Source organism: Crotalus tigris, unplaced genomic scaffold, assembly GCF_016545835.1.
Source record: "Crotalus tigris isolate CLP2741 ecotype Arizona unplaced genomic scaffold, ASM1654583v1 scf7180000024340.7048381, whole genome shotgun sequence".
In the NCBI taxonomy this organism is placed as follows: Eukaryota; Metazoa; Chordata; class Lepidosauria; order Squamata; family Viperidae; genus Crotalus; species Crotalus tigris.
Genome location: NW_024100510.1, coordinates 5,855,644 through 5,879,735, shown reverse-complemented (window position 1 = coordinate 5,879,735; position 24,092 = coordinate 5,855,644). Strand labels below are relative to the sequence as shown.

General features: G+C 38.5%; 1 protein-coding gene across 1 annotated transcript in view; it reads left to right on the top strand.

The window, feature by feature from the left end:
- Positions 1 to 471: 471 nt before the first annotated feature.
- LOC120300445 (cytochrome P450 2K6-like) overlaps positions 472 to 24,092 on the top strand; it is a 49,150-nt gene continuing 25,529 nt past the window's right edge. Inside the window, exons 1-3 of the mRNA XM_039326456.1 lie at positions 472 to 679; positions 11,760 to 11,893; positions 14,502 to 14,664. Of these exons, the coding sequence (XP_039182390.1) occupies positions 502 to 679; positions 11,760 to 11,893; positions 14,502 to 14,664 (475 nt within the window). The 5' untranslated portion in view covers positions 472 to 501. The remainder of the gene's footprint in view (positions 680 to 11,759; positions 11,894 to 14,501; positions 14,665 to 24,092) is intronic.

The window sequence follows — 24,092 nt, the reverse complement described above, 5'->3', positions numbered from 1 at the left end:
ATTCCTTTTCAAAATGGGTAATTCCCAGAGTAACAGTTCCCAAAATCTTCCACCTGGACCCAGGACCCTACCCATTTTGCACATAATGGATTGGAAGAGGCCCTATAAGACAATGATAAAGGTACACCTGATGATTAACAACTATGAATGTTCTTTGCCAAAATATACTCATGCTGATATAAAAGTTTAGCAATTTATCAGGTGTGGGAAGTCAGTTCCTCCCCCCCCCCCAAGAGAAAGAAATATTTTTGGGGAAATTAAAAGGCAGAATATTATATTTCCCCAAAGGATCTTAAAGGCAGAAACCACCACCACCCCAAGTCTCTCTGCCCCAAACAGAAACCAGGTCTTCAGAAAGGCAGATGTGATAATCTTGTCAGAAAGTTTGGAGCCAGGAAGCTGGCTGTTGGGGGCAGTGTATTCCACAGGCAGTGTATTCCGCAGGTTGCAAGGGACCAAGGAGAAATCCTTGTAGTCTCATCACAGACGGTGGGAAAGAGCATGGGAAGTTCAAGATCTAGGATCCCACTGAGGTCTCCTTTAAGGAGGCTAATGGATGCCTGGTACTGGGACAAATTGCCCATCCAGGCGGGAATGTGTAAGAAGCGTGTGCGCAAGTTACACAGGAGTGGACTTTGCTCAGGGATGAAGCAGGAAAAACCAGTTCGGCTAAATAAAGGTACTTAAAAGGAAAAGGAAAATAAAATATAGGGATAGTGATTTCTCTCTCTCTCTCTCTCTCTCTTTTTTTTTTATGCAACCACATAATATGTTTATGATTTGTGCCTTCCGTAATTTGAGTTAACTGAGATTTATGGTGGGAATGACTAGGATGTATACAACTAAGAGTTCTGTTTCCTATGCTGGTCTCTTTCCCTTATTTTTGTGTGTATGTATACATGGGTCAAGGTCTTTGTGTATTAGGTAAATTTTAACTGTTAAAGTCCCTAAACCTAAATCCCTAGAGAAAAAAAAATTTAAATTCTGCTAGGAAAAGAAAAACAAAAGTTAAAATAAGCCACCAAAAGGAAAATATTCTAACCCTATTTGCCTGGCCAGCAAAATAGGATGAAGAGAATTGAGTTCCCTTTGGCCTTCCCTTGTTAGGAGGGAATGTTTTAAGTTCATCACAAAAAAGTTTCATTCTTGCATTTACTGTATGTGTTTAAATGGGTTTTATTTGTCTATTTAACATCTGCAATGTTAACCTTAATGCCTTTTCAAACTCTACCTGCAAGCTACTCCCCCCCCCCTTCTTCACCTACCTTCAATAAAGCACCTTAGGCTGGTTTTTGCCCTGTGGCATTAAAGCTATGCATGCACAACTTCCTGAAAATTCCAAGGGGGAGGGAACCAGGCCCCCTCAGGTGTTTTGCAATTCATATGCTCTCGTTGTAGTGGTAGCAGGAAAAAGATCTTCAAAACCCAAGCCCAGAATATGTTACACTGGTAGACTCAGAGTGGGATACCTAGGGCTCACTATGTGCAATATAAGAAAGATTAATAGCCTGGCTTGCACACTGGCTAACCTCAGTTGGACATCACAAACCTGGATACACTAAACTAAGAGCTAAGGCAGGCTCAAAAAGCAACCCTTGAAAATGGGCAGCCAGTGGTTATGTACCAAGGAAAAACACAGCTGTGAAGAATTTTGGGAGGCATGTGCAGACCTGACTGGAAGCTGAAAGTGACATCCAACATGTGAAAATAATTGGCATAGAATATTCGACACTATAAATTTTTTTTCCATCTAACAGAACTTTTGCCCTGACTTTTAGACCTTTATGGGTTGGAAGCTTCCCTTTTGGGAGCCACTGCAGGGATCTTTTTCTGCTGCATCTATTACTGTCTTCCCTTTTTGCATTAAGAGTTTAAAAGCTTCTTTATCAAGTCTCCCTGACCAGATCAATTTTTAATCTTGTGCCAGTAAAAGTGTGTCACTCACACTCTTATGGCATAAAGGGGAGATTGTGAGAAATCAGTCCCCCCAAGAAAGAAATATTTTTGGGAATATTAAAAGGCAGAATATTATATTTCCCCAAAGGGTCTTAAAGGCAGAAACCATCACCACCCCAGTCTCTCTGCCCAAAACAAAAACCAGGTCTGCAGAAATGCAGATGTGATAATCTGGTCAGAAAGATTGAAGCCAGGAAGCTGGGATTAGAAAGATAAAGGTCCCTAGAATCAACAATCCCTCACACCCAAAAAATCCAGTACTCATCAGCCACAGCCTCAGGGAAGCAGGGTATGACCTTTGGGATATAATAGCAATATCAATAGGAAACAATAATTTTTAGTATTACTGAGAATTTATTTCATAAAAAATAAGAAATATTTATTCAGGGACAGTTATTCATAGATTTGGTGGAATAGAATGGCAGATATTTCAAGATGGAAAAAGCTGCAACTGTCAAGTTCGGTTGAATATCTTGCAAGGCTTAAGTTTTTGTTCCAATAAAAACTGGAAAAAAATACTAGATCACTGATTTTATGTAGTCAAATAAAAGTTTGAGAGAAAGTTCAAAAATGTATAACCCTTGAAAAGGTATATTGAACAGGCAACTAGTTGTGTTACCAGGCTAGATGTTTAACTGGGATAAGCGATTGATAAGAACACCTTGTGGCTGGATTGTCAGGTTGAATAGTTTATTTAAAAGGGATTTCAGATTGTTAAATCTGAAAACGCTCATGTTATGTGCCTTCAACAGATATACATTGAAAGTACTAATGTCAATCTGTTGGAATGTAAACATCTCCATCAAAAATATATGACCTCAATTTTTTAAAATGTGGAGGAGTTATATATATGAAAACTTATGATCTCTATAGAAACAAGTCCAAGTTGAGGAAGGAAGACTTATAATATTAAGCTTTCAGACTGAATCTGGAAAATAACAATTGTCTCAATTTATGCTCAAAATAATACCAAAATTAAGTTCTGTGAAATATTTTTACAATTTTTTTTAACCTTCAGTTTTTCTTGAAATTGCAAAGAAAGGTACAATATCTTACTTCTTATTGATCTGAATGATTTTTCCCTCATACTTGAATAAAACAATTGCATCCCATTCAATACAGTTCAGTTTATTGCAGTCATGGACCAGTACAAACTGGTTATCCAAGAGAAGCTCTTTCAAACTTTCTCAATATTTTAGTATATATATCATTGCTATCTTTGTTGGGTGTGTGAATGTATAGTCATATGCTGACAGGAAAATGGACCATCTCAGCATACGAGGAGAAATGGTATGCGGGGTCTGTTTGTTGGTAGTAAACAACCCCAGCAGAGGCTTATGGTCAGTATAGACCGTGAAAAAGCAGCCATACAAAAAATCATGAAATTTCTTAATGCCAGCCATTATGGCCAGAGCTTCTCTGTCAATTTGAGCATAATTATGCTCAGCAGAAGACAGAGTCCTTTAATAATATGCTGATGGAACCTGTGTTCCATCAGCCTGCAGATGGCTGAGTACAGCTCCAACAACATAAGGGGATGTATCACATGCGATGCAGACAGGCAGTTGCTCATTGAAATGAGCTAAAACAGCATTAGAAGTAAGCAAGGCCTTAACCTCATTGAAACTCTTTTCATGTACCTTAGTCCTCGGGGCTTGCTTGTCTAGGAGCCTATGTAATGGTTCTGCCACAGCAGCTTTGTGTGGGAGAAATGCATGGTAAAAGTTTAGTAATCCTAAGAAGGCTTGCAACTCAGTCTTAGACTTAGGGCTTGGGGCCTGTTGAATAGCCTTCAGTTTAGTTTCAGCAGGGTGGATACCTTGAGCATCAATCCTGAACCCTGAGAAATCAATAGAAGTAACTCCTATCTTACATTTATCTCTCTTTAGTTTGAGGCCTGCTTTTTGAAAACGAAGCAAGACAGCCCTTAATCTTTCAGTTAAATTCTGAGATGATTCCCCAGCAATGAGGACATCATCAAAGTATGGACAGACCCCTGGAATACCTCAAAGTGTGCTTTCCATGACACTTTGGAATATGCCAGGGTCTACATTTACCCCAAATTGCAGTCTCTTTACCTTAAATGCCCCTCTATGGGTCACAATAATCTGTGCCTCTGCAGCTGCCTCATCAACAGGCAACTGTTGATATGCTTGTGCCAAGTCAAACTTTGCAAAAATACGACACCCCCCCCCCTTGAGAGAGGCCAGGATGTGACTCACCACAGGTACTGGGTAAGCATGCTGCTGTAATGCCTTGTTCAGTGTGCACTTGTAATCTGCACATATATGTATGTCCCCATTAGCCTTTAAAGGCATTACTATGGAGGTTTCACATGGGCTTGAGTCCACAGGTTCCAGAATGCCTTGCTGGAGCAATTTGTCCAGCTCAGCATCAATCTTCCCTTTGAGGGCAAAAGGTACCCTTCTAGACTTAACCCTGATGGGTGTGATGCTTGGATCTAAGCGCAGCAAAATGGGAAGCTCCTTGTAGGATCCTAGCTCTGAACTAAACACATCTGCAAACTCCCTGCAAACCTCTGCAAGGCTTAACGTTTGCAAATGGTGCAGCCCAATCACCTGGATTCCCAGGCCCTCAAACCAATCGAGTCCAATAAGACTTGTACATTCACCCCCCAACAACCACCACATCTAGGGGACCTTCAAAATCCTTATACTGTACTCTAAGTGTGGCCTCTCCCTTAACACACACCATAGACTTCTGAAAATCTGTGAGTATTAAATTGGATGGCCTGAGTTTAACTCGAAGGCCACTGCTGCTGCATATCTTTTTGAAAGTGTCACTAGAAATAATGGAGAGAGCAGACCCAGTGTCCAACTCCATTGTTAATGGAACTCCCTGCAACCTTATGTTAAGAGACAGTTTTTTTAATATGCTCCTGCGCAATGCGCAGAAGCCCACCCTATGTTGGTTTGGGACCCTGGTACCTTTCAGACGCAATTCTTCATGAGGTTGGACTTTCTGTCGACCCAAACAGATGGACACTATGTGACTTTGCCTGCCACATGCTCTGCAGATGGTGGAACAAAACCTGCAGTCGGCTCGCTTGTGACGACTGCCACACCCAAAGCATTGAAGAGATGCTGGAGCCTTGTCCAGACGTTCCTTCTGCCTCCTTCCAGCTGGCTGGACAAGTCTATTCACCTCTTCTTCAAGATCTGTGTCCGATCCTTCTCGAATGTCCTCTTGATGGACTGTAGCCATTTCTGTAGAGCTTTTGGTGAGTCGCAAGGCTTTCACAGCCCCGCCTGCTGCTTCCTCTGCTGTAACCTCTCATAGGACATCTTGGAATGAAACCTCTTCCTTAGCAAAAATCTTCTGCTGCAAGTCTCTGTTTCTTAGCCCACACACGAATCTGTCTCGCAGCCTCTCTTCTAAGTATTTAAACTCACACGGCCTGGCTGCTCTTCTTAAGGCTGCAATGAAATCTGTAGCAGATTCTCCTTGCTTCTGGTCCCTCAGTTCAAAAGCATGCCTCCAAGCAATGACAGACAACCTTGGTTGGAAATGTTCCTTTAACAACTTTTTTAAGTCAGTATATGCCACTGATTCCAGGGGTGCAGGAGCCACCAAATTTTCTGCAATTTCAAAAGCTTCCTGCCCACAAACACACAACAAGGTTGCAGCCTTCAATCCATCTTGTCTAATTTGGTTCACTCTAAAATACTTCTCTACTCTAGCTACATAAGAATTCCACCTCTCAGGGTGTGAGGTATAGAAGTCAGACAATCGGCCAATCTTTGCCATTCTGAATTGCGAACTTCACCACTTGTTCCTCTGCAAACCTTCTCAAAAAGGGAAAGGGTCTGCTAGCCGAACTCACCCTCCAGCGACTCTGTACTGGCAGGTTGGAACACTAATTTAGACGCCACCTTCCCTCTGCAGACTTCTTCAGTAAGTACTCAAACTTCTTTTTGTTTGCAGAAGAATCCCACCTTTGTCGCCAGTGTTGTATTCTTGGGTTCGTTCACAAGGATGACGACACATGGTGTATTAAACAGTCTTTATTACTCTCTGTGTTCTCACTACGCACAACCAAAAAGCAATGGTAAAAGGCACGCAGGCCTTTTATATGACCAAAGACCCGGACACTGACAGCCAATAGGAATATAGCGTTTTCGCACCTTGCGCATGCAAACAAGGCCGGCGCTGCTCTGTCTGGTCCCGGGCAGCTTTTAGAATTGCCCGAGACCTTTTGCAACAATTCTGGGCCTGCTGAGTTTCCTCATCAGATCCAGGACACAACAGTCAGGCCCAATTTTTGTCCTTTTGTTTTCTTAATGGTTCTGTTCCCTGAGGAACTTTTCCTGGCTTTTGTCCAGCCTGCTTACATTCTTTCACCACTATTAGGTATGGTGGTTTTGGCCTAGTCTCACACCCTCAAGAGTCATTTATGCTTTGGTTATGCAGTGACCAAGTGACCAAGCATGAATTGAGTGCTCACACTACTTCCTCCTCCAGGATATCTGGTTTCATTTATGTTAGGTCAGTTCTCCTCTTATGGCTTGGCCTTGTTTTTTGTTTGTGTAAAGTTCTTTATATCAGCAAACCTTTGAACTTCATGAATTACTTGGTTTTAGTAATGACTTTGTTTGCCTCTAGGTGTTCGTTGATTCGTTGTTTGATTATCTTTTCCAGGATCTTCCCAGGTATTGAGGTCAAGCTTCTTTCAACATGTAAAAAACAAGAAAAAAGTGAAGGAAATGATTGGTCCATTAGTGGGAGAAAGTGGCAAGAAGGTGACAAGCAACAGGGAGAAAGCAAAACTATTTAACTTGTTTTTTGCATCTATCTTTACACAAAGGGAAAAAAACAGACCAACCTACCAAAAATAGTGCCAAAAAAACAGAAAAGAAACGCAAGATAAGATAGGCAAGAAAATGGTAAGTGAGCACCTGTCCAGCCCAGACAAGTTCAAATCACCAAGACCAGATGAACTACACCCCAGGGTTCTCAAGGAACTGTCAGATGTGATCTCAGAACCATTGAACTATATTTTTCAAAGATCCTGCAGCACTGGGGAACTACCGGAGGACTGGAAAAGAGCTGATGTAGTTCCCATGTTCAAAAAGGAGGGGGGAAAGACCCAGGAAATTACAGACCTATCAGCCTGACCTCAATATTGGGAAGATTCTGGAAAAGATAATCAAACAACGAATCAGCGAACACTTACAGGCAAACAAAGTCATTACTAAAAGCCAACATGGGTTTATCAAAAACAGATCATGCCAGACAAATATTATTGCATTCTTTGACCAAGTGACAAAATTAGTGGATCAGAGGAATGCTGTGGACATAATTTACTTGGACTTCAGTAAGGCATTTGACAAAGTAGATCACAACCTACTACTTGATAAATGTGGGTTAGACAGCATCACCACCAGATGGATCCGTAACTGGCTGACCGGCCATACTCAGCATGTGGTCCTCAATGGAACCACATCTAATGGAGGGAAGTGTGTAGTGGGGTGCCCCAAGGCTCTGTTCTGGGCCCAGTGCTCTTCAACAACTTCATCAACAATTTGGATGAGGGGATAGATGGGGAAATCATCAAATTTGCAGATGACACCAAGCCGGCAGGAATAGCCAACACTTCAGAAGACAGGCTTAGGATACAGGAGGATCTGGACAGACTTGAACATTGGGCGCTATCTAACAAAATGAAATTCAATGGTGAAAAAAGTAAGGTTCTACATAGTGCTGGGCTGCATTAACAGAGGGATAGAATCAAGATCACGTGAAGTATTAATACAACTTTACAATGCCTTGGTAAGGCCACACTTGGAATACTGCATCCAGTTTTGGTCACCACGATGTAAAAATGATGTTGAGACACTAGAAAGAGTACAGAGAAGAGCAACACAGATGATTAGGGGACTGGAGGCTGAAGCACATAACGAAAGGCTGCTGGAATTGGGTATGTCTAGTTTAATGAAAAGAAGGACGAGGGGGGACATGATAGCAATATGCCAATATCTCAGGGGCTGCCACAAAGAAGAGGGAATCAAACTATTTTCCAAAGCGCCTGAAGGCAGGACAGGAGGCAACAGATGGAAACTAATCAAGGAGAGAATCAGCCTAGAACTAAGGAGAAACTTCCTGACAGAACAATTAACCAGTGGAACAACCTGCCTCCAGAAGTGGTGAATGCTCCAACACTGGAAGTTTTTAAGAAGAGACTGGACAGCCATTTGTCTGAAATGGAATAGGGTTTCCTGTCTGAGCAGGGGGTTGGACTAAATGACCTCCAAGGTCCCTTCCAACTTTATTATTATTATTATTATTATTATTATTATTATTATTATTATTATTATTATTATTATTACCTACTCCTTGATAAACTAAGAAAAGGTGGAATAGACAACATCACCACCAGATGGATCTATAGCTGACTAACAAACCATACTCAACAAGTAGTCCTCAATGGCACTACATCCACATGGAGAGAAGTAAGCAGTGAGGTACCACAAGGTCCCGTCTTAGGCCCAGTACTCTTCAATATCTTCATCAATGACTTAGATGAGAGAATAGAAGGGGAACTCATCAATTTTACAGATGACACCAAAGTGGCAGGAGTAGCCAACACCCCAGAAGACAAACTCAGGATACAAAAAGATCTTGACAAACTTGAACAGTGGGCCCTATCCAACAAAATGATCTGGGGGGTAAAGCACAAAGAAAGCCCCTCCAGTGGCGCACAGCAGCAGCGGAGCCTTTTGCTATCACTCCCTCCTTGCTCTGAAATGGCAGAGGGGGATTGGGCCTACCACACCAAACTTCCATAGCATGGCAGTCCGGCTTATGAGAGGAGTGAAAGGGAAGATTGCCGAGCAAGGAATGGTCTGGCTGGAGGGGTCCTGAAAGAAGTGGGTGCAGGTGCATGGGGCAGCTCCACCTCCTCCCACACCTGCCTTGTCTCATTGTGCTGGCAGCAGCGCGATATGCCACACGGCCTCCTGCCCCGTTGCAGCAGTGAGGTGGGACAGACTGGGCAGGTTCCTAATTAGGCCTTATTTTTGGAGTAGGGCTTAAATTAGGCCCACCCCCAAAAAATAAGGGTAGGTGGGCTGACGTCCCACATATGTGCATGAAAGACCAAACAGATGTGAGAAGAAAATGCCCCTACGGTTCATTTTTTCTAGCTAGGAGAGCACGATCAGGCCGATGAAATGAAGAGCCCGGAGATAAATGTATCGGAAAGGAGGTTGGTTTATTTTGGAAATCAATGCTACTGGTAACAGCAGAGATGAATTCCGGGTCAGCTGGCAAATTGGTTTATTAAATACATGGGTTTTTATACAATTTTAAAGCATTCTGTAATCTGGAGGCTTACTTTGTGTATTTGTTATTTAATTTTGGCTAGCACATTTCATGAAGGCTATTAACGGGTGTAATGTGTCAGTTTCCCTGACTTAAGCTGGTTAAACAGATGTAATTAGCTTTACCTCTTTATCTCTAGCCAGTCTATAGCCTCTGGAAAGCTATTTCTGTAAATTAACAGGCTGCATTCATTGTGTTTGCTTTCACAACAGCTAGAGCAGTGGTGGCGAACCTATGGCATGGGTGCCAGAGGCGGCACTCAGAGCCCTCTCTGTGGGCGTGCGTGCCATTGCCCCAGTCCTAGGTCTTCAGCTGGGTTTTATAAAATCTTTTTGCTTTAGGCCTCCACCGCCATGTACAAAAAAAAAAAAAGTTTCAATCAGTCAATTTCAACTTCTCACAGGAAAACAAAGATCTGGCAAAGTTGGAATTGATTGATTAAATTTTTTAGTCCCACCCAGTCTGCCATTACCACTGCAGCCACGCCCACCCAAAGGGCCATGCCCACCCAATGGGCCACACCCACCCAGCACTCAACGATGCATAAGTGGGTTGCAGTTTGGGCACTCAGTCTCTAAAAGGGTCACCATCACTGAGCTAGAGCCACTCAAACCTCTGGTTGCAACGTTGTTGCTTTTTCTTTAGGCTAAAGTCCACGCCAGACTGCTGGAGGTTATTTATCTGACAGCTTCGAGTGAGAGGGAAAAAACGTAGATGGTGTTACTTTTTACCTTTTGCTGCTTGTGCAATTTTATTTGGCTTTTTTAATATCTTAGAAGACCTTTGTTATAAACAGGGCTTTTTCCGGGGTTGTGTTTTCGTCCTACACAGATATACTTTGTAATCAGTAAAGTTGCTTGCTATTTTAAATTGACTGGGTCTCTGTGCATTCTAAAGAATTGTTTGTGCCTCAGTGTTCAGTTGAAAGTAATTTGTGTGTGGCAATTTTCCAAGGCAGTGAGTGTGTGACCATAAGTTAAACCTGAGGGCACACATGTGGAACAAGGGTCTCTCAGTCCAAATATGGATGTAACTGAATAAAGTTCAAATATTATGAAGTTGTGGATCCAAGACCATCAAATTATGTATTAACCCCAAAGCTGATGGCCAGGAAGAGAGGGAGGAAGAGAAAGAAGAAACAACAAACAAACAAACAAACATGTTTTTTCAGCATATAAAGTTGAGGAAATGAAAAGGATCCAGTGGCAGTCATATATGAACATTTGCATACATCACCCCCAATTTTGTGTCAACGCTGTGTAATGCCAAACCAATTTAAACGAAGGATTTTAACTGTGTGGCAGCTCTCACCTACAACATATCTCCCACTCCTCCCATACAGATAGGCCACTGAGACCCCAGTGCCACAAGAAGAAAGTTTGTCAAAGAAACTTTTGTGGCCAAATAAGAGATTATGCAAAAAACCAGAAAATACTCTTTTTTCCTACTCACAAAGTCATGGAAAATTCGTTAATATTCAGCCAATGTGAAAATGATGGCTCAACTATATAATTACTCAAGAAGGCGCGTGTCTTTTGTTCTTGGGACCCAATATTGCTTAATTCCATTTGTTGGAATTGTTAACTGTATAGTGAAACATTTACAGTAGAGGCCAAAATTGTGGAAACCTTTTGGGAAAAGTGTATTTTTGAGGTTTGATGGCTAATAACGCCACTTTTTTGGAGTAATACCATAAAATTATATATCAATGGAAAGATAATTTAATCAATAATGTAATGCAACAAAGTTTGTTCAATTATCTGTATTGTATTCTATGAAAACCTATAGCCAAATAACCAGAAAATGGAAGCACAACTTGCTTAATTTGATATCAGGTAGCTTTCCTTCATCTGATTGTAGCCAATGAGCATGAGTGTTTAGAGAGCCAATATGTGTCATCTTGTTTTGGCAATGAGCCAATCAGGTCACAGTAGGATTCAGTTATTGATGTCATGTATTGAAGCTGAGAAGAGGACATTTGTCAGTGTGTTATGTGATCGCTATCAAGTTGGTTGGGGTTTTTTGTGTTCTTTCATTTAGTGAGCTTGTAAAACATTATAAAATTAAAGTAATGGTGCAAAGAGTTGACTGGTCACCCAGAAAGCGATGTAAAATAGTATTATTAAGTGAACAAGGCTACAGTTAACATCTGACCTAAATGTTGGATTGTTGCACAATTCAAACATGTTTAAATTTGTTTGCAAAGATCCTGCAGCTCAGGTTACATTCCAGGGGAGGAGAGAGGCAAAACAAGGGAAAGGAGGGAGGTCCCCTTTTATACAGGGCATGCTGTTGATTCAGTAGAAAGAGTAGATGAGCTATGCCTAATTCAGTGCTTTGAAGTACATACTTGTATCACTTCAGTTTGCCGAATTCATTGTAATTGTTACTGAAAGCTGATTGCTAAAAGGAAATGGATTGGACTGGAGCAATTGTAATAGTATTACTATTTATTCTTGCAGTTATGTTCCTTTTGAAAAAGGGCAGTTCCTGGAATAACAGCTCCCCCAATCTCCCCCCGGGACCCAGGACCATACCCATTTTGGGAAATCTGCACATGGTGGATCTGAAGAGGCCTTACAGAACAATGATGGAGGTAAATGATTAATAAGTATTCTTAGCAAAATTTGTTGAGATAACACAAAAATGTGATCAGTTGCTCATGTTTGCTGATGTTTTTCAATATCTATGAAAATATTTTAAAAGTGAGATTTACCTGATATCTGAACAAGGGGTTGGACTAGAAAACCTCCAAGGTCCCTTCCAACAATCTTATTTATGTTATTCTGTTATATTTATGAATCCTGGAAGGATTATTACAAGAAAATCTTTTCATCCCGTACTGCTCTTTTGCTGAATCTAACATGAACTTCCCTTGGCACTCTATTTCTTCTTGCATAATTTGAATTCACTCTATAGACTTGATCAACTTCTCTTTTGATTTGATCCATTTCCATTCCGAGGAAGTCCATCAATAACTCAGTCATCAATAGTAACAAGTTCTCATCATTCTCTTCTATCACATTTTGGAATCTTAGAAAATATGATACGTGTTCAAACTCCATCATTGCCATACTTTCTTCCAGCTCCACGTTAGATTGATTACTACTATGCCTGGTGGATATGCCCTATCGCTAAGAAATATTGGTCTAAGATCCATAGATGGTTGGAAAAGATGATGAAACTACAGATAGAATTTAAACTGGAATTGTTTTTGTTAGGAATATTAAAACCTAATTATGGTAAAGAGAATGACTACTTGATATTGCATGTTTTAACTGCTGCAAGGATAGTATTTGCCCAGTTTTGGAAAAATGAGAATTTACCATCTGACCAGATTATAATCACTAAAATTTTAGAGTGTGCAGAAGTGGATAGACTAACATTAGAAATGAAAGAAAAAGATGATTCAATTTATTTTAGAACTTGGGGAAAATTTTATCAGTGGTTAGAGACACGTTAGAACTGGAAGGATTCAATATTTTAGAATAGATGACTGATTTTTTAATTGAGGTCTAACTAACAGTTTGATGATATGATTATTTTTCCTGATTTACTGATTTTCATTTGTTATCTTTGATTGTTAGAATTTTTTGAGATTTTATTAGTGTTTACTTAATAGATCAACATATTTGTTTACTAATTGTTTTTAATATGTTATAGTCTAAGCCAGTGTTTCTCAACCTTGACAATTTTAAGGCATGTGGACTTCAACTCCCAGAATTCCACAGCCAGCATTGCTGGCTGTGGAATTCTGGGAGTTGAAGTCCACATGCCTTAAAATTGTCAAGGTTGAGAAACACTGGTCTAAGCTTTGGTAAAAATGGTTGAATATGATATTTACTCATTATTATGATCCGGATGGTAGCTTGTTTGTTGAAATATGTGATTGTACCCATCCTTATTTTACCCTAATACCTTATTCCCTTCCTCTTTCCTTCCACTCCTCCATTTATCATATCTGTATTGTTCCTATCTTTCCCCATCTATATAAACTTAATAAAATTTTGTTTAAAAAAAAAGAAAATCTTTTTTGGTTAATGGATGTCTAGAAGTTGAGTCATGGCAACTGGTCTTCTTTTCTTTTTTCATTTAAAACATTTGGCTGCTTATCCAAGTAACTTCAAGTTGCTTGGGGGGGGGACCCCATATATTATATATCCTCCAGGGTGTTTTCATTTCTCACCTAATCTGAATAGACTCATTAGGACCCATTTAAGAGAAAGATTTTTGAGTAATGACCTTTAATGACTCTCTACTATTCGCCTGGCTACCCTGGAGGACATATATGGGGTCCCCTTCCCCAACTTGCTCAGACTGAACAAGCTACTTGGATAAGCAGCCAAAAGTTTCAAAACAAAAAAGAAAAGAAGTCCAGATGCCATGATTCAACTTTCAGACAACTCTACCTGGATGACTGTGAAGCTTCACTGACATTTGTTAATAGATATAAAATTTTGTAATTGTTCATTCAGATTTGCAGAGCTGTTTCAAAACCCATGGAAATATACTATTAAGCTGAATGGTTTTGTATATGTTCTTAGAGGCACTCCTATGTTTTAAGCAGAATTCTAAGTAATTAAATAATTTCTGCAGAGAGCAACATTAAATGAAAAATTTTCTTACAGCTTTGTAAGAAGAAGAGTGGGCTATTTTTCCTGATTTCCAAAGTCATTTATGAAAATATATTTTAATTTCTTTCCTTGGAAGTTTCTGTGTAATCCTTTCAACAACTGCATAGAGTCTCTTTTAACTAAAATTCAACTGTGTATCCAGCACTAAAGGCTTCAAGATAGCTGTTCAAAATGCTGGAATATAAGTATATCTCTTGCACAGGTTTCACCTTCATACAGAGTCCTACATAGTTAATCCCTTTATGAAAATGTTTATGAGAAACATTTATCAATTTGACATGGTCATCTGGTGTGCAAGAACCCTCTTATTACATAAGGGTCATTTTGATTTTACACACACACACACACACACACATACTGTACATACACACAAACACAATGTAGTAAATGAAATGAAAATTAAAAATCATAAAAATACAACATCATAACATGCCATAAAGCAAAAACAGAAAATAACATGATCTCAGCGTTGGAACTGTGAGACATGATAGCTTAAACAAATTTCTGCACATGATCACTTATTAATTATTGATCAAAACGTTCTCTTGTTTTTCATTTGTTGAATTTCAGTTGTCCAAAAAATATGGTCCCATTTTCCGCATCAGACTGGGATTCCAGGAGATGGTGGTGCTGACTGGCTATGAGACAGTCAAAGAGGCTCTAGTGAACCAGGCAGATGCATTTGCGGAGAGAGCCTCCATCCCCTTTTTAGAGGATTTTGCAAAGGGCTTTGGTGAGTTCTTTCTTTCTGGATCATAGGTGACAATCATTTCAGATATGTAATCGGTATTCTGTAGAAATTTTCACCTGAAATTTTCCTGGGCAATAACCTCAGAGAACCAGGATAGCTTCTGCCAATTAAAACAAAATAGAGAAAAATATTTACTTTGTTATTTTGGCCTGATCTGTTAATTGAGAGAACTAGAGAATAAAAAGTAATGTCAAAATTCTAATAAAAACATTTTGCCCCCTCCACACACACACACACACACACTCAACAGGTCTGATTTGGCTTCTTTGAAAATTTGGGTGTGAAGGGTCCTAATGTTATGCACGTATTTCTCTGTATTTTTCTCCTTATGTACATAGCTATCCATTCCTTTCCTTTGTGCAATGTTTCTGCCAATTTCTCTTCCCTTATACACCTTTCCATCTTAACCTTGATAGGAACTGGTAATTTGCAGAGCCAGTTCTTAGTGTTCAGTTAGTTATGGAAATGGCTGATGTGCATAATGGGCTTTTCGCCCAAAGCCCCATTTAGATCATCTCCAGCCACCTCTCCTGGCAAGAGGCACCTGGATATTTTACTTCATTTGTTTGTTTTTTTACCTTTTTGAACTGCTTATCTCCCTTGGGAAGAACACTAAGCAGCATACAATAAAATTGTTAAAATAGAAGAACATATGGAAATTAAAAATTTAGGAAATTTAGAATTTAAAGAGAGACAAGGATGACTAAAATCTGTTAAAAATTAGTTTTAAAAAAACAAAGGGAGAGCTCTTGGGGGGTCAGCCAATTTTACACATTTGATTGCAACACCTCCTCATCATAAGCATCATCTGCATTTCTTTTCTTAGCTATCATTTTCCATTATTTTTTAAATTAAATTTTCATTAAATTTCAAAGTCAAACATTAAAATACAAAATAACACAAAAGGGAAAAGGGAATAACAATGCAAATTAAATGTAACAGAAAAAATGCAACAAACAAATGTATAACAAAGATGATTTCCAGCTTTCTTTTGGTCAGAGAAAATAATCATAGAACAATCTCTCTCTAAATTTAAACAAATAATACCAATAATTTAAAATCTCAATAGTCCACATTCTAAAATGCCAATAGTCTTCTCTTAACTTTAATCTAACTGATATTAAATCATCAAATATATACATAAAACCTTATATTTAAAAAGCTACAATATTTTAATTCAGTCCAATCTAATCCTAAAATCCCAAAGTTAAAAGTTGATTTTTCTTTTTATCTTGTAAGAAATCAAGCAGCAGACTCCAAGTTGCAAATAATTTAGTCAAATTACTGTCTCTAAGAAAAGCAGTCAATTTCTTCATTTTGGCTAGACTCATTAGTTTCAAAATCCATTCTTCCATTGTGAGTATATTTTTCTCTTTCCATTTTTGAGCATATAACAACCTTGCCACCTATAGTCATGTGTACAAATGATTTCTTCTTTCCAACTGTTTATCTGCTATCTCTAAAACAAAAGCTTCAGTTTCAATTATACATCCATTTCCAAAATTTTCTGAACCCACCTGATTCCAATTATCTATGGAGATTCTCAATCATCCACGTCATGGTTGTTGCAAAACTGTTTTTTTTTTTTTTTTTTCAAAAGGCAATGGGGCTTTCATGGTGTTTTCTTAGAAAATTTTTCCTTTCTCATCCAAGAAGCTTTGGGGCATCTGATTCCAAATTTTTTTGGCTTTCCCATATATCCACCAAGAATTATAAAAGGTACCTTCAGATTAATTACATTCCAACATTTGTTTGATACTCTCTTGTACATCTTTGATAACTTGTCAGGAGTTAAATGCCATCAATACATCTTTCCATAAAAATGTTCTTTCAAATGATAATTCAATGTAAATTACAAATCTTGTATAACATAACTCCCTATTGATCAAGCATAATATTATAACCAAAGTTTTAGTCCATTTTACCATGCCATCTTTCACATATTAATCTTCAAGATTAAATTTCAATAATAAAATCAAAGAAAGTGAGAATTTTGGTGAACCTATTTTGGAGAATTTTGGTGAACCTATTTTGGAGAATAAGTCAACCTATTTTCTGTTAGAGTTTTACAGCATTCCAGCACAAAAATAAGTCCAAAAAATAAGTACACATTCAAAATGAGCAGGAAGCATAGTTTAGAAAAACTTTATCTATAAAATATATATAAACAAGATACATACAGTTTCATTCAGCTCTGGGGAACATCAACAACTCTGAACTTGGAGATCAGAAAAAAAAACAGAGAAGACTAAGACATGCCCAGACCTAGGCTGGATCACATGCCTTACACAGCCAATATTATGTCTTAATCAAAAACAATTGTCATTGGCTGGTTTGTTGCTATGACTATTCCAGTTCATAAAATTTCTTACATAGTGACACTCCTCCCTTTATGACTGGAATAGACATAAAAACAAATAATTTAATACTCTTCCCATGATGTACTCCATTCAATGGCTTGGTCATTACATCTGCCAGATTGTCATCTGAAGAAAAATGAAGCAAGCAAATTAGTTTACTTTTGATTGTTTCTCTGACATTAAATACTTAATGTCCACATGCTTGCTTCTACTTTTCACTCTGTCACTGTTGCCATTTTAATGCAAGTAACATTATCTTCAAATACTGTTCCCGCTTTTTTAACTTTTATACTTAAATCCTTTAACAGCTGTACATACCAGGTCACTTCTGAACAAAGTTCAGACAGAGCAATAAATTCTGCCTCTACAGAAATAGCTATAGTTGTTTGTTTTCTGGACTTCCATCCAATCAAAGTCTCTTCAAATAATACCACAAACCCAGAATTGGATTTTCTGGTTTGCATATCATTGGCATAATCACTGTCAACATAACTTTTTAACTTTAACTCTTCAGAGACCTGTATTTGAAGACCCAAATTCACAGTTCCCTTCAAATACCTGAGAATTCTCTTCACACCCATCCAATGCAACTGCGTTGGTGTGGCAGTAAAGTGTCTTAAGATGCTTACTGCACAAGCTATGTCTGGTCTGGACCACTGTGACAAATGACAAATAGGCTTCCTATTGCTGACTGATATATCTCCTGATCACAGGCTTTGCTTTTGTCCTCATCCAAAGTGTTGTGAAAATCTATGCTCATAGGTGTTGGAGCAAAATTACAATCCTTCATGTTGTACAGTATCTCTCCAAAAGCTGTTCAATTTTTTCCTTCTTTGACTGAGAACGTAGCCACCTTTCTCAGTTTTTTTGTATCTCTACACCAAGATAGTTTTGTATTTCACCCAGATGTTTCAGCTAAAACTTTTTCTCCAATTGATTAGCAAATTCTTTCACCTGTGCTAGATCCTTTGCAATGAAGCAAAGATCATCAACAAATGCTAATAATTGGCAATCCCCATCATGGAACCTTGCAGTATATATGCAACCATCAGCCTTATAACTCTTGAACTCAAGACCATTCAATGCCACATCTAAACAGATGTTCCAGTTTCTGGATGACTGCTTCAGCCCATAAATGGCCTTGTTCAGTTTATACACAGGGCCAGGCTTTTTACTTTCATACCCTGGTGCTTGAACCATGTAAATTTCTTCCTCCAATTCTGCTTTGAAGAATGCTGTGGTTATATCAAAGTGTCAAATTTTATGCCCACGTGACGTTATCAACCTTATAGTTTCACTTTTTACCGTTGGTACAAATACTTCATCATAGTGCATGTGTCAACGCTGCTAATATTGAATATTCTTGCTTTGACAAAATATAGCAGAACTGTCTGATATTTTTAGAATTAATTCAGATGACAGAGAAAGGGGAGGAGAATTATAAGGAAAGCCCAGGAAAAGGAAGAGAAGTGAATCTTTGGCCTCCAGGTTAATTGGAAGATGTGAATCATGACCCCAAAATAGGGGAGGGGAAATGCCTGGAATGTTATGTGCAAAGGAAGGGAAATTCAGATCTTGGCATCCACCATGCCGTGCTGACACCCCTCTACACTAATAAAAGGCTTTTTAGGTTAAATCATACCTGAAAGTTCTTTGAAGTGTTTCATTAGTCAGACACATAACAGCATGTTTTTCTTCTGCGAAAACTCCTGTGCCACTAATCTTGCCTTATATTGGACTTCATTGTTGTGTAACACTTTTTGTATACCCATTTCCATCCTACAGCTTTGTAACCTTGTGGCAAAGTCATAGAGGTGAACAGTTTATGTTCATCCATGGATTTCATTTTTTTGTCCATGGCCTCTTTCCACTTCACTTGCTTCACTTTGGGTAGTGCCAATACTTCCTGATAGTTTCTTGGCTCATACCACTTTCCCAGCAGAATACCTGTCAGGTGGAATCCCCTTGTTCCATTGCTCTAACCTGCATGGCATTCACTGCTCTTGACTGTCAACCCTTTCCTGCTTCACATCAGAGTCACCATCTTCTTCTGATTCCTTTTCTTGTCCTTTTTCAGCTTCTCCTCTCTGAACGCTGACACTGTCACTAAGTGAGTTACCATCACTAAGTGGATCATCCCCAGAATTGACATCAATTCTGCTCTGCAAAGGTAGCAGATCTGGAAATTACTATACTTCTGCTCCCATCACTAAAGCAATAGCTCTTTGAGCCAGGCTCATAGCCCATAAATCTGAGCTTTTTAGCCTTTGGTTGCCCTTTTCTCCTTGATTGCCTTGGAATATGCACCCATACATTGCTTCCAAACACCCTTAAATGTGATAGAGATGGCTTTCTCCCATATAGCACAGCATATTGAGTATCATTTATAGAGGAACTCCACAGCCTATTGACAAGTCCATTGCTTGAACTTCTGCAGCACCTCTGTTTTGCTTTTCAGCAAATAACAGAAACCAAATCTGTTGAAATCATCTACAATGACCAGCACATACCTGGCTCCACCCAAGCTGGCTTGCATTGGTCCTACTAAATCTGCATTATCAGCTCTAGAACTCTTGTTGTCTGCCTTATGCTCTTCTTGCTCACTGGGAATACCTTTCGATGATTTACATATTTCACAGTCTAAGTATGTCTTACACCCTTTTAAAATTAATTCCTCTGCAAACTCTGGCATCCTTTGCAACTCTCTGAAGCTGGCATAGCCAAGGTTTCTGTGCCAGAGATGAATGCATAAATAATGCTGTGTCACATTACCAAATGTTTTGGCACATTGAATCTTTTGTGCCTGCAACACATAAAGATTATCCTGTTTTATGTTCTGTGCACATACACTCCCATTTCTTTTTATGAGACATTTCCCATCTAAAAATGTGGCCTCAAACCCTTGTTTGTCAAGACTGGAGACACTTAGTAAATTATGCTCCATTTCAAGTACATATAATACATCATTAAACTTTTCTCTAGACATGGAATCAGCACACTGCCTTTCCCTATGACTTTTGCCTTCTGACCATTTGCTAAGGCACTGCATCTCCTCCAGTTGAATCCAATCTGGAAAACAACTTAGAATTATTAACAATTGTTTGACTAGCCCCACTGTCTATTAACCATTTGTCTCTGCTATTACAATAGCTAACTTTTGTAACTGCAGCTTGTCCATTTGCTGTTCTTCCTTGTAAACAGTTTTTCTTTAAATGAGTTTCAGACCTACAGCTGAAGTATTTTTTTTCTCCTGTTCTTTCCTCTTGAGAATTCTCTGCTGAGATGTAATCCAATCTCTGCAGACAGTCAGTCTGCTGCTTTGCTCTCTCTGCTCCTTGGACCCCCACCTCAGGAATTTCTCCTCCTGGGGTCTTCTAAAATGGCATTTCTGCTCTTCTGAAATCAAACAGGCTTTAAATCCTTCCATACTTAATTCCTGTTCTGGTCTGCATTCAAAAACAACTGAAATGATGGTCCACATTTCATCAAGACTATTTAGTACCAACAACACCTTCTGAATCTGCATTCCCCACTGTTCTAATTCAACAAATAGTTTCTGCATGTGGAGCAAATGCTCTTCTATGCTCTCTTGTGGTAGCAGCCAGGCTCTGTACAATTGCCTCAATAATTGCACTATATTGCATGCTGAAGCATGGACATTTCTCAACTTCAACCAAATTCTTTTGCAGTTTTTAAGTTAGCTACATTTAAGAATTGTTCATCTTCCACACTTAAAATGATGTAAGCCAGTGCCTTATCATGCCTCCGTTGATCTGCAGCTGCTAATTGCCCCTGATAAATATACATCAATATGATGAATCTTCAGTCAGTTAAAAATACAAAACAATGGAAACTAATACAGATGGTGAAAGTCAGAAAGAGATAACATTAAGGAAGTAAGATAACCATATAGGCAAAAATAGCTGGGTCTGAGAAAGGAAGAGGGAAGTATAAATAGTTGTTTTTTAAGGAAATGGCTAGCCAGGAAGTATAGGAAAGCAGGAAACCATGCCAAATAAGATAAGAAGAGAGACACAATGAATAGAAAAGCAGGAAAAGAGCTTATTGTGGAGACATAAATATATTAAGTTTAAAATAACCATTTAAAAATATATTTTTCTTATTCTTATTGTATATGTGAATATGATTTAGTATGTTATCAGGAAATGTGTATAGGCGGACGGAAAGAGTGTAACCTCATACTACCTCAGCCAATGGGGAAAGAGGAGGGCTGTAGCGGCCGGTGATAGGGATGAATAAAAGAAGGAATTATTTTGGGTTAAAACTTTGAAGAGAACCAAGCTTAGAAAGCTTCTCTTCCGCTTATTGCAATAAACAAAACAAAAAGGCCTTCACTGTGTCTTGGCTGGTTATTGGTCAGGCGAGCTTGCCTCTGGTCACGAAGGAAAGTAGCCAGGAGCACATAACACCCCTGGGGTGGATTAATCACAATATCCCAGAACTCCTTAGCCATTCCATTTTTGCAGCCCAAATAAGATAATTCTTTTATCCCAATCGAAGCAGAGAACTCTCCTTTAAATCAGCCATCCTGCAAGCCTTCAGCTGAGCAGCCTTTTTCTTTCTTAATTCAGGCAGTCCTTCAGCTTAATTAAGCTCCGTGTTGAACCTTAATCTTTTTCTTCAGACTGAACTGTGTGCAGGGGCTGGCTGGGACATAATCTGTTAAGAGTTGTACAGTTTTCCAGCACAAAAATAAGTCCAAAAAATAAGCACACATTCAAAATGAGCAGGAGGCATGGTTTAGAAAAACTTTATAAAATATATGATACATGATACATACAGTCAGTGCTTTTTTTCTAAAAAAAAAAAAAAGGTGCTGGAACTCACACACATCATACAACCCACCTTGCCTACCCTACAAGGTTCCATCCAAAAAAGGTGCCGGAACTCCGTTCTGGGCATTCTATGAGAAAAAAAGCCCTGCATACAGTTTCATTCAGCTTTGGGGAACATCAACAACCCTGAACTTGGAGTTCAGAAAAAAAAAAACAGAGAAGACTAAGACACGCCCAGACCTAGACTGGATCACATGCCTCACACAGCCAATACTGTGTCTTAATCAAAAACAGTTCTCATTGGCTGGTTTGTTGCTATGGCTACTCCAGTTCATAAAATTTCTTACACAGTGACATTTTCCTGAAGGTAGTGACAAAAAGCAATGGATGAAAACTAATTAAGGAGAGAACCAACCTGTCAGTGAGAATAATTAACCAGTGGAACTGTTTCCAGCACAGAAAAAAGTGACACATTAAGCACTTGTTGATCTGACAAAAACATTTTTGCTTCCACTCAAATTTGGTTTTTTTCATTATGCAGTACATAAAGTCCAACTATTATAGATTTAACTCCTTGGATTTTCACTTCCACAGCTACTAATCTATCTTGATCATCTTTCAACAAGGACATGGCTTCAATTGTGATTTAATATATAAAACAACTCCATTAGTCTTTTTAAAATTTGCTGATGTAAATTCTTCCCCTAAAGATTTGTTAATTCAATATTTTATATCTCTCTTTTGTTTATCAGTCTATTGCAAGCATGTCACTTCCAAATTTCACAAATAATGACATTTTTCCTTTTCTTTCTCTTAAGACTCTTTTAAGTCTTAAACAGAATTTTTTTTTCTGAGCTCCGAAAGGGCCATATTTCTCAACTCTCTTTCTAATTCTACATTTCTCATTTCAATTTTGGTTTCCAAAGAGTCCATTCTGTCATTAGTTTGGTTTATATATCCAATAATCCTGTCGATCTTGGAATCCAATTTCTTTTTTTCTTTCAAATCTAGCATCCTAGATTCAATAACTTTTGCAACAAATTATGAATTCTTCAAAAATTACTTTAATATAAAATTTTCCATATGGTATCTTTGGTTTCTCTTTGGGATTATTATAAAAGCAATAAGAAACAAGAAAACCTTTTCTTAAAATTATTTTTTAAAAAGAGACAAAGCTTTATTTGCCAATAAAAATAAGACAAGAACTCCCTCTCTTGACCAAAAGCTAAATTATAGCTGCTCAATAATGACAACCTATGTAAATTTCAAAAAGAAATGCAAAAAGCAGCAAATTACATTTATCTTCCTTAGCCACTCTGCATATTGAAAAATAAAAGAATAACTTTCACAGAGAATAAATAAAAGAAAGGAAGCTAAGCTTAGAATTTCAAATGTAGATTCTCCAACCATCCAAAAAAAAAATATTTTTCAAATTTATCAATCCACACAACTTCAATCCCCAATTAAATAGTCCCTGAACATTCACATTTCTTTTCTAATTATTACCACAATTCTATCTTCCTTGCCAAAGTCATAACAAAAATAGTTTCCAAACTATTGATTTATTCCAAGAAGAAAAATTAACTCTGTGCTAAAAAAAAGCCTCTGTCAGACATAACATAAAACTAAACAAAAAAGAGAAATGCTTAGAAATTAGAGTTTTGGCCCTATAGTCCTTTATGGGGTTATGCCCCAGCTGGAGGACAAGATGGTTACTCTACTTCTCAGCTGTTCACTCCACAAGGGATCACAAACACAGCTTCAGTGATCTTTCCAAAAGCTCCAGCTGTCCAGGGATGTATGGGGTGATTCCTGGAATTTGCCCTCAATCTTCAGGGAACTTTTCAGGATTTAGGTAGCTTTCCCTACCTGAAAACCAAATGGGGAATTAATTCCATTCAGCTCCACAATTAAAGTTTTTTTTCACCAGCATAAATCTTCACCACTTTTAGCTAACCTTCAGATCTTGTTAATCAAGTGCTCATGTCCACTGCTTTAACAGTTCTCTTGGAAAGAGATCAATAAATGTTTGATGTAACGATTACATAGAAACAAGCTGCTCTCCATTGTTCAGCCATTTTAATTTGTGAAATTTAGTCAGGGAACAAAGAACAAAAAGTATGTTTTCATCTATATCTCAATCCAAGGTTATAGAAAAATTCAGTAGAAATAAACTCCAAGTATTTTACAAATTCAAAAAATACCAGAATCCAGTGGTGAGAGTCTGATAGCAATTCACCACTGGGCTTTCCAT